Raw genomic sequence first — 17,010 nt, forward strand, 5'->3', positions numbered from 1 at the left:
AAAATTTCAGAAATCAACATTTCAAAAGTTTTCAAAGTTTATAAAGAATCTACCTATGGTATTTCCAGAAATTTAAAAAAAATTGTGCTAGATTTCAAAAATTACGGTTTCAGTCATAAGGGACTCAAAATATCTTTAAGCTTACTACCAGGTGAAACATACATATATCCTTCAAAAATCACAAAAAAACGCAAATTTCAAAAAGTTCCTATAGAAAAAAGGGAATAAGTTTTCCCATATTATTTTCCAATTTTTTACCCCCCGCCGAGGGAGAAAGCGGGATTTTAGTGAGACCTCGGAGGGAGGGGAAAGATTTTGAGGTCAAATCAAATTCTCAAGTTTTCAACACAACGGGAGATGAGAAAATGAAGAAGGAGAAAATGAGATTAGAAGAGAGATTATAGTGATTAGTGAAACCCCGGGAATAGGAATCAAGAAGTTTGACGGAAGTCTCGAGAATACGGTAGATCACTCTAACATAACGCCACCAGAATCTTCAATTTTGAGCGTACATATCTCATTTTCTGTGAAAGATATCAAAAAGCAGTCAACTGATAAAATGTAGCTGATATTATGATTAATGTTTTGTCAGTTGACCACTTTGGGATATATTTGACATTAAGCAAGATATATGGGCTTAACGTTGACTGTCTGGTGGCGTTCTAATAGAGTGTTTACGGTATATGATTCACAAAGACATTTGAGTATGTAGAAAGTTAAAAAACTTAATCAGAAATTTATAAAATTGTGGTTTTTTGTCTTCATACTGAAACGGTAACTTTGAATCAATTGTTTTTTCATCAGTTTTAGAGAGAAGGAAAGATTATTTGGTTGGAAAAATTGTTCAGTTCAGGTGGGAATTCAAAAACGGTTCAAGAATCTTCTAGAAGTTTACAGAAATGGACGAGAATTGAGCTTTTTGGAGTTTTGAATTGATTTTCTAAAGTTTTGCAATTGTTTTGTATTCGCTTCTATATCATAATTTGAATATTTCTACAGATATTTTTCACACACTAAAAACAAAACGAAATTCTCAGGATCCCCAATTTTTGAACCTTCACGCCGAAAGAGTAATTTTTAAAATCAAATGTGAATTCGAAAAGGTTTCGAGAACATTCTAGAAACTTCAGAAACGAACGATGTCATTTTTTTTCGAATTTTAAAGAGATTTTTAAAAGTTTTGCGGTTTTCAGAACTCTCTAATTTTCATGTGAATTGGCATGTTTTCTACAAACGTTGCCCAATTGACTTAAAAATTGACAACCCGAAAATTGCCTTTTTCAGATTTGAATTCCCAACAACGTGTTTTAATCAGAAGGAATCATTTCGTAATCATCCCGAAAAAAGAGAAAATTCAACTTTAGCTACATTCTTCTTGAAGCAGAATTTTTTTGCAAATAGCGAATTTTCGAAAAGACATTCAAAGTCTTGATTTTTTTAGGAACCGCTCCAAAAATATACAATTTCAGGCTTCCAATCAAGATTAGATTACTGTAGCCGAAATTCAAAAAGTGCGAACAGGGAGGTGCGGTTTCTCTCTTCTAATCACTCATGTTCCTTCCTTTCCCGACTGATGTTCCCCCCGACAAACCCAAAAAAAAGAGAAAATCCTAGAAAAACTATTCTTCTCTGCACTCTCCTCCTTTCACACACTCTTTTAATCTCTAGCTTCCATTTGTGTGAATTATGCTACCTGATTTTCTTGTCTCTCTCTGCTCTGTATGTTAGAGATACGGATGAGTAGATAAGACGATGAGTTTGACCAGAGAGAGGTGAGAGAGTGTGTGAGATGAAGAGACGCAGAGAACGAATACAAATAGTTCGTGTGGATGACCACACGCGCTGATTTTTGAAGGTTGTGTCCTGGAGCAAAATGAGCAGCAACTTTTTGAACTCCAGCTGAACTTGGCATACAATTTATTTTGTGGCAGGTGAGATAGCAATGAAAACAATTTCAAACTATCAAAACTTTGAGAAGACCTTGAAACCGGAAAAAATTGAATTGCGAGCATATTTATTATTAGATTTCAAATCAAAAAAGGTAAATGTTTGCTTGTACTAACTGAGATTTGAAACAACGGGAAGAACGTTTTGCAACGGTTAAGGGATACCATTTTTACCGAAAATGTCCATGTTGACTTTTGGGTGAGTAAGAGAACAGAAAACGGATAGAAAAATTTTATGGAATTTTCAAGAAAAATATTTGTCAGATTTGAAAATCGGGAAACTGGTGATATTTAAACCATATTTAATGATGATATTTAAACCGCGAAAGTTTTAACGGTTATCAAGTTATGGGAAATCAAAAAAAATCATAGTCCAAAATCTGGCTCATTTTTTGCTAAATGGTGTATTTTGAAGTGAAAAATTCTGGCAAAACATCTGGCAATTTTGAAAATTACAAAACGGATTTTCTAAAAAAAAAACCGACGGATTTTGAACTTCAAAAAGTACAGTTTGTGGCGGATTTTTCGCTAAAACTTTCAGAAAATCTCTAAAATTTTTGGGAAAAAATACTGTTTCTCATCCTCACAATAAAATTACTGCTGCCTTAAATCACTAATTGTCCACCAAGAGTCGTATTTTTCACCAAACAAGTCGCCATTTTTCATGGTGAAAAAAGTGACAAAAATCGAGAAAACAAAGCCAAAAAATAAAAGTATGTTTAGGTTACGGTAGTTGTCTTCGTGGGACCTTCGCCCATGGGCACCGGTCGTGATTGTCTACTATTTGAAAGTGAAATATCGAGAAAAAATCTGTCATTTTTTTTTGCAAAATAAAAACCGGACTCTTCGGACACAAATCTAAAAAGTGCCAAAAAACGAACTAACTTTTAACTTCTACAAATAGAGTTTTCAACAAAATTTTCGCTAGAACTTTCAGATTAAAAATACGGTTTCTTATGGTTATTATAAAGTTATAGAACCTCGAATCGCTGATGCAGAAATCGAAGACTTTTTTGTATTTCCTGATAATTCAATTTCTGCTCTCCTAGAGAGAACAGTTCCTATTCTAATTTGCCCTTCTGGTCATCTACAACAAAAACACTGTTTTCAAATATCCGTTTGCGATATTTTTGGGGAAAAAAGGAGAGGGGGAGATATGAGAAAAACTTTAGGAATTAGAAAAAAAGCGAATGACATTGAAAGTTGAACAATTTTTTGAAGGGGCGGAGACAGAGAAGGAGTGTGAAGGGAATGAGAATTTTTGAAATTTCTAAGGAAGAGTGGATATGAGAAATATGGCAATAGGAGAACAGAAACATCAAAAGGTAAAAAGAAACATCAAAAGGTAAAAAGAAAAAAATAGAAAAATTAGTGAATAAATCTTTCGAAGAAAAGGGGTAATTGTAATAAAATAATATGGTTAGGGTAGTTTGAAAGATTTACAGGCAAGTTAGAGTAGGTTAAAAATTCCCACCACTGGTGAGAATGACCATCTCCAAAAAAAAGAGGCAACATAGAGATGATAGAAAAGCATCAGGCGGAAAAAGTGTGGAGGGAATAGCTCCCGCACAGGACTAGAAATAGTACTGTAGGTGGTGAGAGAGGCAGAGAAAATGCGCTTGCTTCGAAAAAGAAGAAGAAGAAGAAGCATGTCGACCTACGCCACGGAAGGCCGAACGGTCACGAACTGAGAGAGCGGCCGGGAGAGGGACAGAAATCTTTTGGAGGAGCAGAAAATGGAGAAACAACACTGGAGAGCAGAGGATTATCACATAGTTAACAGGGGCAGCATTTTTATGTATTCTCAAAAATTTGATACGGTAATCTGGAGTTTTAGGTATATTGTGAAAACTGATTTTTTGCACTATACTAAAGTTAAATCTTCAAAAAAATCAGAAAAAGTCAAATTAACTCATTAATTATCCTAGAGCACATAACAATACAAATTGCAAATGTTGAAATTCGAAAATTCCCGGTTTCAAAGAAATTGTATTAACTTTTGTGACATAAATTGTTATTGAATTTAGAAATTCTGTCGTAAATATTCACTCTGCTAATTTTTTAAATATTATATTGATTTTACTGAGAAATGTTTAAATTTTGTATATTATTTGTGATTCAGGTACAGTGAAATCGAAATTTTTCTACGGTCCCTGTTCAATTTTTAGTACCGAATTCCTTAATGTAACTGTCGTATTATGTATTGCAAGATTGCAAAGTTTAAAAATGCTCTGTTTTAAACAGATATTTTGTATAAAATGTAATGATTGAATTCATTGCTTCGGTTGTGTATTTCAGAAATGTCTGTCAAGTTATGAAATACCAGCCTGCTGGCTGCTGCGCCTTCGGCGCAATTCAATATTTTTTACTGGTTCGCCGAAAAATGGTAGAACATGTACTCCCTCCCTTCTCTCTCTCCTGGTGTTGCCTTTATGGCGCAACTGGGTGCATGCGCAGCCCTTATGCGAAGGGCCGCGGGTCCAGTTTTGGCGGCGGCCTCATGCTTATTTGAAACCCAAAACTAGACAGCCGGACACGGACCAACAGGCGCGTCTAGCGTTTTATATATAAGGAAGATCAGCAAAATTACTAGTCAAACCGATTCAGTTCAATATATACCGTATTCCCTCTGATGAAAACCCATCTAAACTGTCAACTTTGAATTCAATTATCTCATTTCCTGTGAAAGATAATAATGTTGTCTATTTTCAATGCACGTTGCGGGCGAAAATTTACTCAAAATCGCATCGTCGGTCGAGCAGCGAAAACAACAAATTAATGCATGCGCCTTTAAAACCGTACCTCGGAAGCTTTTTTATTTTGGGCCCTATTTGGCTGCTTTTCTATTTTATAAGGGAAATAAAATAAAAATTTATGAGAATTAGACAAAATTAGACAGAAACAAGCAAAAAAAATAAGAAAAAAGGCAACAATTCAATAAATGTGGAGGTATTGTTTAAAGGCGCGTGCATTAATTTGAAAAATACAGTAGTGTTCTTTCTGTGGGAGCTCAGCTCCGCCCACTGTTGTTTTCTCGGCCGTAGCGTGCATTGATTTCGGACAAGAGTAATATCAAAATTTTGTCAACTGCCAAAATGTATTGGTGGTATTATGATAAAGATTTTAACAATTGACAAAATTTGATAACTTTCACAAGAATCGAGATAATTAGCTAAAAGTGGAAGGTTTGGGTGGGCTTATTTAGAGAAAGTGCGATATAAACATAGTTGCGAACGGGCCGGCCCGGGCAGATGGCGGGCTGGCAGATAACTTGTCTCCAAAACGAGATATTCAGACAGTTTTGGTACCAGATGATCTCGACAGGGCCCATCACGTCTATATCATTTCAGCCGGATTCCGGTCCATTAACATGCCGCGGGCCGGGCTAGAATGGCGAAGCCCTTTTGGTCAAATTTAATAAATTTGTCTATTGATCAGGTGTAATAAAACATTAGAGGGGTAGACATGAAAGACTCAGAAAAATGCCCCTCACGAGGCCGATCTGAGTAGGGGTCGGAAAACGGGATAATTTAGATATTTGACACAGGAAAAATGTAACCGGTAGAAGAAGAGAAAATAGGGGAGCAAATATATCAATAACGAGTAATACTAGAAGAAATTAAGGATTCAAACTCGGAAGGTAGGAGAAATCGGGTAACTTAGAAATCGGGTAACTAAATTCCTAGCCCGGCCCGCGGCATGTTATTGAACCGGAACCCGGCTGAAATGATATGGATGTGATGGGCCCTGTCGAGATCATCTGGTACCAAAACTGTCTGAATATCTCGTTTTGGTGACAAGTTATCTGCCGGAACTATGGGTATAAGGCGTTTGAAGAAAATGTCTGTTTCATACAGAGTGTGAAATCTCGAACTAATAGAAATTAGTAATGATGCATGTCCTTGATGGCCCGATGATATCACCAATAACTTTGTAGGATTCGTTTTTTTTCGCCGGTTATTTATTGCTATTTAAAAAGTGTCTTTTTTTAACACCATACCGTATGGTTCATCCGATTTTCCGCGATCATCTTCGGATTATTGATGGCGTAATGTCAACATAATTGCCAGTCATTTTCTAAAGATTCAAGTATTTTAAAGTTGATCTAAATTCAGAAGGTCACATCAAAACTCTCGACTTTCACCAGTATCGTTGAAATCACGATTAGTTATTTTTTTCAAGTACCTGACACACAGGTGTGCCAAATTTGACATGCTCACAGTGTGAGAGATTTCTAGAAAAGATAATGTCAAATTGGAGGGGATGATGATGTTACGAGGTAACAGAAAGAGGAGAAACATTGCGATGGGAATTAGATTGGATCAAGATAAGGGATCTTGACAGCATAGGAGGGTTTTTACAGGTTCCGGGAACATTTACCACATGAAACAGGGGAGGAGGGATCAATGTAATAAGGAGAAGTGACATGAAAAGCACATTTTTCCCGAAATCTAGTTCATATAAGCCCTGGAGGAGTTGAACTTGTTGGTCCACAGTTAAAGGTGCCGCGCCGCTAACATCTGAGCTACGGTAACGAATATTCAGTATTTGACTGTGAAGTAATTATGAGGGAACGTGAGAAAGAATTTAAAATGGCTAATAAACTAGAAATTTCAGTATCTGAAGGTTTTGAAACGGAGAAAAAAAAATGTTTTCGCTAAATTTTTATTAATGGCCAAAATTCTTCAATTCGGCGGGATCTCAAAAAATTTAATTTATAAAAAGTTAACGTTATCTGTATTGATACATCCGGAACTGTTGTAACTGATACTAACCATAAATCCAGTTTTCAAGTTTTTTAAATAAAATTTTTTCCCAGTTTCAGGCAAATTCTAAATATTGGATTGTTCGTACCATAATAATCCCTGCATGAGGTAACCAAAAATTCTAAATACTCCTTTATCAATATGTGAAATAAAGCTGATTAAAATATAAAATTCGTATATTCTGGTTCCCTTTCTGAAAAATTCTGGTGCTCTCATAACGACAGCTACCGCAACCTAAAAATATTCTTATTTTCCGGATTTATTATCTCGATTTTCGTGCGTTTTCAGTCATTTTTCTCAATCAAAAGTATTTATTTCCCGACTTGTTTGGCAAAAAGAAAAACATAAAACTTGACGGAAATCACTGAAAAATGAGAAAAGTGAAAATAAATCCGGAAAGTAAAAATATTTTAGGTTACGGTAGTTGTCGTTGTGGGACCTTCGGTCTCTTCCACAGCACTGATTTGTTTTCGTACCAAAATAATACGGCGTACGTTTAATGGACTCAATTTCAATCTGTGCTCTCTACCGTAGCAACAACATACATCACATCAATTCCAATTTTCTCTTGCTCTTTCTCCTGTATTTAGATGTCTTCTAATCACTCTTTCTCCCTCTCCGCTCATTTCGCTCTATATTCCAAACTACATTTTGTCGACTCGACAGATAATATTTGTTCTGTTTTTCGGATGGGTAATACCCTCCCTATTTGAACACGTCGGGAAACGAATGGACAGGAGAAGATTAGGTTTTTTTGGGAAAAAATGGACGAGAAGTGAAGGAATTTACAGAGAGGGGGAGAAAAAGAATTTAGGAGGATTCGGGAGGAAAGGGCAAAGGTGAATAAGATTTAGGAATGCTGTAGAAGAGGGTTACTGTAGTTTTACGAAGCCAATTCCATGAAGTGAGAAAGAATACTGTAATTAAAAACAGTAAGAAACTTTGAGTTTGTTTCGAAGAAGTTAGGAATAATAAATTGTTATAACAATAAAGCGATCTTGAGCTAAGCAAACTTGAGCTTAGCCAGCTTGAGCTACATGCCTAGAATTGCATTTTTCTCAACTTTTGAAGAAACATTCAAATTTTGAAAATTTCGAAAGACAGTCCTTCATCGGGTCGGGTTAACTAGCCGAATTTTAAACTTTCAGAAGCGAAAAATCAAAACTTTTTGCTGTTTCAACATATTTTTTTTCATTAATTTTTTAAAGTTTTTGATTCGGACCATTATAAGCCATCAATTGGCTTCAAACACTTAAAAAAACGCTATTGGCATTTTTAGCTCAATAACCTCCTTTTCTAGAAGAGATGTCCAAAATCTGTCCACTGATAAAATATTGGTGATATTAGATAAATAATTTACCTGTTGACAATTTTTTGATATCTCTTATAAAAATCGAGACAATTTAGCTAGACAGTTTAAGTGGGCTTCTTTGAGAAGAAATATTGGATTCAGAAAATTTGCTGTTTCAGTATACTTTTTTGTTCATGAGGATTATTTATTTTTGATTTTTGATTTCCACCATATAAGCTCATCGAACAACAGTAAACACTGTAATAAAACGCCATTGGTATTCTGGACTCAATTATCTCATTTTCCAAAAGAAATATCCAAAACCTGTCAACTGATAAAGTATTTATCATGGTGTCACCAATTTTTTATCAATTGACAGAATGTTTATTCCTCTTACAGAAATTGAGCTCAAAAAGTGACCAGTACTCCGTATAACCTAATTTTCTACATCAGTCTCTCCTAAATTACCCTTTCCGGTCAACATGCAAATCAACCTCTCATCAATCAATCATTTTGAAACATTGGAACGAAAAAAAGTGGGGGGGGGGGGCAAAATAAAAATAGAGGTCTCTATAATTAAACACCAACATGAAAAACCCCATCTATTTTCATTTCAAACGGTCAATTCCAAAACACATAAAAATAGGAAAAAGAGGAAAGGTGTCCCAATTGGTTTATTGTAATGTGTAATTTTCTACAGGAAAACAGATATTTCACACGGTCTCTCTCTCTCTCTCACTCACTTCGCAAAAAGGCCGCCAGACTTGCGCGCAAAAAATAATGGAAACTGTTTGCTCAAATGACCAGAAGGGATTTTGTTGAAGAAGAGAAAATGAAATATTTGGTTACTATAAACTAATAACTACAGTAACCCTCTCTTGGACACAATGGACGACGAATTTTGGAGGGCTGCGCAAATAGGATTGTTGGAAATTGAATTGGAGGAAAACGGGGATGAGCACATCAGCAGACTATTACGTAATACAATTCAATGACGTTTTGATGACTGTAGTAGTCATATGAGATTTCAGGAAAAAAAAGGGGAAAACTTGGTGGGGGGGGGGGGTACGAAGTTGGGGAAGGGAAAAAAAATCTTAGAATCCTAGAATCTTTCAATCTTTAAAAGTATTTCCATTCATATTGGTTGGTACACTAGAAATTTCAGTATCTGAATATTTTGAAACAGAGATACTTTGTTTTTGCGAAATTTTTATTGGAGGTTCAAATCATACAGTTTGGCGGGAGCTTAAAACAAAATCTCAATTTGAATTTAAGAATTCTCAGGTAAAATTACAAGACCGATGTATACGGAAATCGAATTGGGTAGAAAAAAATTGTTGAATATGTGAAACCGTTTTGACTGCAAACTTCAGACACATTGTCACTAATTTGCTAACTTCGTTCTTGAACTTTTTTTTCCTGTTTCTGAAACATGTTAAATCCATTAGTTTGTTTTTATCATGATCCGTAAAGTTTCATTGTTTCAAAATCTCATAACCTCAGAACCTCAAAGTTTCATAATCTAAGAATCTCGGAATCTAAGAATTTCAGTTTTTCCATATTTCAGGATCTCGGAATTTAAAAACTTCAGAAACTATTTAAAATTGTGTTACACTATTTACTTTTTATATTATCAATGTGATGTACACAGTACAGTTTGATGTCTGAATTACTTCATACTTTTATGAAACGTTATTTTTTGGCTTTTCTCAATTTTCCAATTCAAAAACTTGCTCAAAAAATGAAGCTTTAGAAGTTAGGTGATTTGAAATTCCATTTTCAGGCCATTTTTGAAGTTTTTCGAGTTTTTTTTTTCAAATTCGATTCCTCCAATATCTCATTGCTCATCCAAAACTACCATATACCCAGCAATTCGATTAACTCATTTTCCCGCAATTCCTCATCTCCTAACCCATTTTCCTCTTTTCGGAAATCCAATAAAATCCAATAAAATTTGATGTGAACCACTTGAGAAAATACCGCGCAACTACCGTAATCCCTTCATTTATTTATCTCATTATGTTTTGGAAAAAGGCGGGAAATTGAATATTCTGACGACGTCTTTGTGTGGTTAGAAATTAGGTTTTGGGAAAATGTGGGAATTTTGTGTTTTTGAAGTTTTGAGGGAACTTTATACTGTGAAAGGGAGTTTTTTAAACAATCTGGAAATTTCGAGAAAAAAACTGTGTAAGCTGCTCATGGAAGTTCTGAAAACATCAATTCAACAGATTACACAATTTTTGAAACGGAAAATTTTGAAAACCAAAAAAGTTTGAATTTTTGCCGAAATTCCGAAAAAAATCAATATCTGGGTCATGCTAAGAACCCATGAATATCAAATATCTATGTCCCAAAAATGATATTTTTATTGCAACTACCTGGCAACAGATGGGGCAGTACCGCCGAAAAGATCATAAAAATACGGTATTTCGGGATGATTCCTTTTTAATAAGGCAGATGGTTCAAAGGCGATTATTATTATTAGCAATCGGAAGGTCATTTGGTGGAATTTTTGAAAAGATATGGAAAAAAGAAGCGAAGAGGGACTGAAAATAAGAGTGACTTGTTATAATAAACATGTTTTCAATCGAAGAGTTGTACAGATTTATTATATACTCCCTCTGGAAATGAAATATGAAGTTTTTATCTGCTATTGAATTTCTAAGTCATCATAATACACAATAGCGTTTAGAACTTGTAAGAATTATGAAACGGTAAAAAAATAATTAATTGAAATGTAACATTTTCTGTTACAAAGCGATTATTTGGGTTTCAGAGTAGTATTTTCGGAGATTGGAGCTTGATTCCATTGTAGAATTTATGCTTTTTTTCTCATCAATCCACGGTTCTGTACCTGAAAAATATCATTCTGGAACGAAAAAATCGGAGCTATGGAAGAGAAACCTCGGTGACCGTATCCCGAGGTCCCACAACGATTACTACAAATAAAAACTTTTCACAACGAAAAAATTGACTGAAAACGCAGGAAAATGGAGAAAAAGAAGTCCTCAAAGTTTTTTAGGTTACGATAGTTGTCGTTGTGGTACCTCCGGCCACCGGTGCTTCTCTTCCACGACTCCGATTTTTTGTTTTTAATAGGGTTTATGTAAATCTCGTTAGAATTGGGAAACGGCAAAATTTATGTTTCAAAATCCCATTTCAGGATGCCTTTCAGTGCAGAATTTATGCGGAAGACATTAGTCTTTATTTGATTTCAGTAAATTTTCAGTCAACTTTTCACTATCAAAATATTTCCATTTTCCGACATTTTTGTGGGAAAAACAACATAGAATTCGACGAAAATCAATGAGAAACGAGAAAACAAATCCGCAATACAGCTGTTCTTACAAGGGAGTTACTTGAGGGGGCGGATTTAACTTTTTTTGAAAATTTGAGAGCAGATAGAAGAGCTTATGAGGATTCCAAATCTGTTTAAAAAATCAGCAAAATGCTCACGTGAGCTGAGTTATGACCTAGAAAAGTTTCCCTATGATTAAGCAATTTCTCTGGCAGCTTAAAATAAAATAAAAAAATTTTGCAAAATGCAAAACCGATGCAAAAATTTGAATCTTTAGTAATGTTCCATTCAAAACTGTTGGAGATTCTTTTCTCGAACGTGCGAAGATTAAAAAAACAGTGAAAAACGAGAAATCCGGAACATAAAAATGTTTATAGGTTATGGTAGTTGTCGTTGTGCTACCTTTGGTCACCGGCGTTTCTCTTTTTTTCCCAGCTTCGATTATTTTGTACCTGAAAAGATAAAGTACCTAATTACGTGAACCCACCGCTAAAAAATTTTGATAGAATGTTTTTTTTAAATTAATCTTTCTACGATCAAAACAACTTATTCTCACTTTTACTAGACTTGATTATATCATCTACTCGAAGCTGAAGAAAATGACAAAAAGTCAGAAAACAACGGTCAAAATTTCTGTAGAGGATCCTGAAACTGGCAAGAATGTGAGCATTCGCTTTCGATTTATGAGAGTAATTTCAAAATTTTCAGATTCTTCTAAAACTTCAAAATATGAATTTCCTTGCGGCTGGCGCATTTTCAAACGTGTATCGTGGCATCGCTTCGACGGACAATGGTGAAAAAAGAGAAGTTGTGATAAAGAAGACGTGGCCAAAGAAGAAGGGAAAATCCAGCGAAGAGGACATTCTGGAGATGTTGAGAAGATTAAAACATAAGAATATCGTCATGCTGTTGTACAGTTATCAGAAAACGCATAAAGGTAAATGACTGTTAATCCTGAAATAGAAGGACCGACAAGTTTGAGCTCAAATATCCCGGTTCCTATGAGAGATATCGAAGAAGTGGCAACTGATAAAATATTGGTGATTTTATGAGAAACAATTTATCTGTTGACAAAATTGTAGTATCTCACACAGGAATCGAGATAATTGAGTTCAAAAATGACGGTTTTTTCAAAAATGACGGATGAAGGAATCGAGATAGTTGAGTTCAAAAATGACAGAATGAAAATAATTTTTCTCCAAGCTCTTATCAAAGTTTTGAAACAGACAATTTCTTTTCAGACCGCACGTGCCTTGCCTTAATCTTCGAATCGATGCCATAAAACCTCCACCAGTATCTGAAATCCAAAAATCGAAGATTGGACATGATAGAAGTCAAATTGATCACATGGCAACTATTTCGAGGACAAGCACATCTGCAAAGAGTTAGTTTCAAATTTTTTTCACTGTTTCAGGATCTTTTTGAAAGTTCAAAAAGCAAATTGTTTTGATTAAATTTTCAAAACCCAAAAATAAACAAAAACGATTCCAGCTCGAAGTATGTCACCGAGACATCAAGCCTCAAAATCTGCTCTTCAATCCCGAAACGGGTCTTTTGAAAATTTCGGATTTCGGATCGTCGTTTGTTCAATCACCGGAGGAATTGAACAGTTACCACGTCACGAGATACTACAGACCGCCCGAGTTGATTCTTGGATCGAGGAGATATGGCATTGAGATTGGTAAGTGGGCTCTGATGCTCAATTTTGAAAACCTGTAATAGAAGGGCACCCATATTGTCAAGTTTGAGCTCAACCACCTCGAATTCGTTGCACGGTATCAAACATGTGTCAACAAACAAACCTCTTCTAATGTTATGATAACCAATTTACCTAACTTAACAGTTTTTCATTATCTTAAAAAGCTACTGAGAAAAATTGATTTAAAGTTCAATTTTCGGGGACCCTTCTCTTACAGATTTAACTTTATGCTCATTTTTGCAATTAACATTTCCTTTTTTCCAGACATTCGGTCGTGCGGATGTGTGTTTGGAGAGCTACTCAAAGGAAGAGTCTTCTTGGCTGGAACGTCTTCCGTCAACCAAGTCGAAGTGATTTTTGATGCTCTTGGACCACCAACCAATGAAGATTTGAAAGAAATGAGAGTATCGAATTCTACATCAACTCCCATAATTCAAAACTACAAAATGGATCATAACAAGAGATCATTGAACTTTTCCTATCTCTTCGAACAATCAGATTTTCAACAAGAAGATGTGAATAGTCGGGTGATGAATGAGGTGAGAAGTTCTCGAAATTTTTTTATAACTGGAAAATTTCAGAAAATTTCACTGGAGGACATGAAGAAGGCAACGCTGATTCTACGACGTATTTTGGTGTACAACCCAAAAAATCGATTTGCTGGGGACAAACTTCTGACCAACAAATTTTTCAGTGATGTGAGTTATGAAATATGACTTCCTATAAATTTTGAAAAGTTTCAGTTATTCGAGGGGAAAGTAGTTCGGGAGGGCGATAAGAATATTGGTTGTTTGACGAAAAAGGATTTGGAAAAAGTTCAACGAGGAGATAAAACGACAACGCATGAGACACACGAAACCAGAGAAACTTGTGAATGAACTGATTTTTTTGGTTTTTATAATAAATGTGATTTGGCAATTTTAGTTCTCAACAGAAAAACATCATCAGTAGTTTTTCCTTAAAGGTGGGGGGACAGGAGATTTTACGGGGGATTTTTGGGGCCAGAGAATGCATTCTACCGTGACGGTGTACAACGCTTAATGTCACTCTGCGTACAGCTGTCGTCCTCGCCTTTATCGGGCTACCGCTTTTTCTTTGCCCGTGTAGCTCAGTCGGTAGCGGCGCCGCACCCTCAATAATCCCCCCAACAAGTTCAACTCCTCGAGGGGCATCTTTGAACGGAATTTCGAGAACATTATTTTTTTCATGTCCCCCCCACCTTTAAGAATTTTTTTCGCTTCATGAGTCAAACTTTGAAACCGAAGTTTTTTTGAAACCGAAGTTTTTTTTGAAATAAATCGAATTTCGCAAACAAAAACATTTCAATTTTGAATGAATTGATTCTACAACAATTTTATCTGGCAACACATTTTGGAGTTTTTTTTTCAATTCTATGGCAAGGTTCACGGTGAGTTTTTCACTAAAGAAATGCGAAACAGTCTGCGACGTTTTAAAGTACAATGGACAAAAAAATCTGATTCATTTTTTACTATATATTCTTCATGAAATTTACAAAAGAATTATGGAACGAAAAAAAATCCTTGGGCTAGAATTCGAGAACAAAAATTCTAAAGTTGAAAGCAGCGCGCTGCACCGGTAGTGAAAAACTCACCGTGCAAGGTGGGATCTAATTAGATCTTGTGAATATTTCTTTGGTCTATAAAACATTTGAAACAGAAAAGTTCTTTTGGAAGAATCCGATCTTTGCAAGAGTAAATTGTGAATAAATCGGTTCAATAACTTTAGATTTCAGCACAAGTTTTTTTTTTCAAATTACTCCATGGCAAGGTGGAATATAATTAGATCTGGTGAATATTATGTTCATTTATAAAACATTTAAAACCGAATTTTTTTCCAAACCCAATTCTGCAACGATTTTTTGTAAATAAGTTCTGTGAACTGTGGTCTTACAAAATTCCGCATTTTGGAATCTAGTTTTAAACTATAAATTTTCGAAACTTCCACATTCACAAAAAAAAACCGATAAGAAATTAATTGCTTGACAAATAAGAATTAGGAAACAACCGACGAAGGAGATACCATTAACTTTCTTGTAGAACCCCCCCCCCCCCCCCTGTTATTGTTACTATGAAATGATATCAGTTGACCATATTTTCCAAACACTGATTTACTTGATTTTTTTGAATAAATGTAATTTGGCAATTTCAGTTTTAAATAGAACCTGAAAAACTAGTTAGCTTTTTTTGCTTGGAAATGGAGAGTTTCAGTTCAATGTTTTTGTCATGCTTCATGAAACATTTGAAACCGAATTTTTTTCGGATAAATCCAATTTTGCAAACATATTTCATTGAAATTTTTGAAGGAATGCGATTTAACAATTTCATTTTTCAACAGAACCTCGAAAATTTTCTCAATTTTAAACAGAGCTATCAAATATCGGCAAGCATTCGAAAAGTCAGTGATACTATGACAAACGTTTAACAGATTACCAATTTTTTCATGTCTCGATAGGAACCAAGATAATTGAGCTTGAAGTGCATATGCACTTTATTAGAGAGTAAAATGACCACGATCGCGATGACTGGAAACTTTTGAATAAGCTGAATGAGATTTTACAATTTCAAGGGGGTATGTAATTAGATTTCGCAAATATTTTTTTACTTCATCAAAAATGTGAAACCGAAATTTTTGGAGGAATCACTTGGGTCTAAGGCAACGGGTCAAAAAAAGCGCCCCAAATAACTTTTAGGCCAGAAGGACTTTGATAATCTCAAAGTTGACGTGAATTTAATCTTATTAATTTTAATCAACGAGTTGCAACGCGTGATTTTTTCGCCCAACGTGTAAAAGTTTGATCTTCAGCCAAATATTTCAGCAGCAAATTTTTTCTAAAATCTCACGTTCACCGGGGCGCGATTTCTGGCCCGTTGCCTTGAATCCAAGTGAGGAATCCTATTTTGCACGACTTTTTTAAAATATTAGGTTGTTCCAAAAGTTTTCTACATTTTTCGAGATTTTTTCAACAAAACTTTAGTCAACTTTAGGAATATTTCAGTAAGTAATATACTATTCATTATGGTCCATCACATCTTGCGAACGTTTTGGTAGATGCTCAATGCCTCTCGCGGGTGGCTGTTGCTGGGTACTGTCGGCGAGGCTCTCGGCCATGGCCTCAGATTTTTGGGAAGAAACTTGCAATTTTTATTGAAAATGAGCTAAAAATTATTAAAATAAAAAAAGAAAACATAAATCGATCGACAGAAATGGGCACAGTGCGCTCTTAAAAATGTAGAAAACTTTTGGAACAACCTAATAGTATTGTGCCGTGGTCTTGATAACTTGGACGAAAATTTAATTATTTTAAAACTCATTTGGATTTTGACTAAATGCGATTTCAGAATTTTAGTTTTCAATAAGACGTTTGTATTCTTGTTCCACAATATTTAATGAGATTATCCCACAAAAATTAGATCTTGTGAATCGCTTGTCGTTTCATGAAAAATTTGAAACCGAAAATCACAGAAAACCCGGTTGCCTAGTTTCCGCTTCCAGGTAAAAATAAAGCTGAAATAATTACTATTAGAAACGTTCTGTTTTAGAACCCTCGAAAACGATAAGAAATTTGGCTCTCAACAGATGCTGGAAAAAACATTCATTGCTTCTCGAAAAATTAGTATCACTGAAATTTTCAGAACAAAGGTACCAACAAAACGGTTCGATTGAAAAAAAAAGTTGAACTCCCACTTCCATGTATAACAAGACTAGAAATACTTATAACCGTTCTGTTGTATAATCTGAGAAATCTATTTATAGTTTCAGTTTTCAACAATAACTGGAAAACAACCGGAAGATCAACCGGAAGATCGGAAGATTTTGTAAATATTTTCTCGCTTATAAAACATTTGAAACCGAACAACTTTTTGAATAAATCAATTTTGCAAAACTGTTCTGTTGAAAATTAGTTTTGGGCACTGTAGTTTTTATTCTGGTTAGCGGCAAGAAAGGTGTCTCAAAATGTCGAAAATTTTTACGAATCTTATAAAATTAAT

At 35.0% G+C, this 17,010-nt stretch overlaps 2 protein-coding genes across 2 annotated transcripts; both read left to right on the plus strand.

Moving 5' to 3' along the window:
* Nucleotides 1–3,431: 3,431 nt before the first annotated feature.
* Nucleotides 3,432–3,726, plus strand: CBG25376 (the record flags this gene model as incomplete). Its single annotated transcript, XM_045241192.1, has 3 exons — nt 3,432–3,492; nt 3,595–3,617; nt 3,643–3,726. 3 exons carry the CDS (start codon nt 3,432–3,434, stop codon nt 3,724–3,726), a joined length of 168 nt encoding a protein of 55 aa, XP_045099331.1.
* Nucleotides 3,727–11,900: 8,174 nt separating this feature from the next.
* CBG12846 lies at nt 11,901–13,878 on the plus strand (the record flags this gene model as incomplete). The annotated part of the gene is made up of 7 exons (XM_045241193.1): nt 11,901–11,963; nt 12,010–12,238; nt 12,633–12,685; nt 12,793–12,982; nt 13,265–13,539; nt 13,582–13,698; nt 13,744–13,878. The coding sequence occupies 7 exons, from the start codon at nt 11,901–11,903 to the stop codon at nt 13,876–13,878; spliced, it is 1,062 nt and encodes a 353-aa protein (XP_045094984.1).
* Nucleotides 13,879–17,010: the final 3,132 nt, after the last annotated feature.

Source organism: Caenorhabditis briggsae (genome assembly GCF_000004555.2).
Source record: "Caenorhabditis briggsae complete genome, chrI, whole genome shotgun sequence".
Classification (NCBI taxonomy): Eukaryota; Metazoa; Nematoda; class Chromadorea; order Rhabditida; family Rhabditidae; genus Caenorhabditis; species Caenorhabditis briggsae.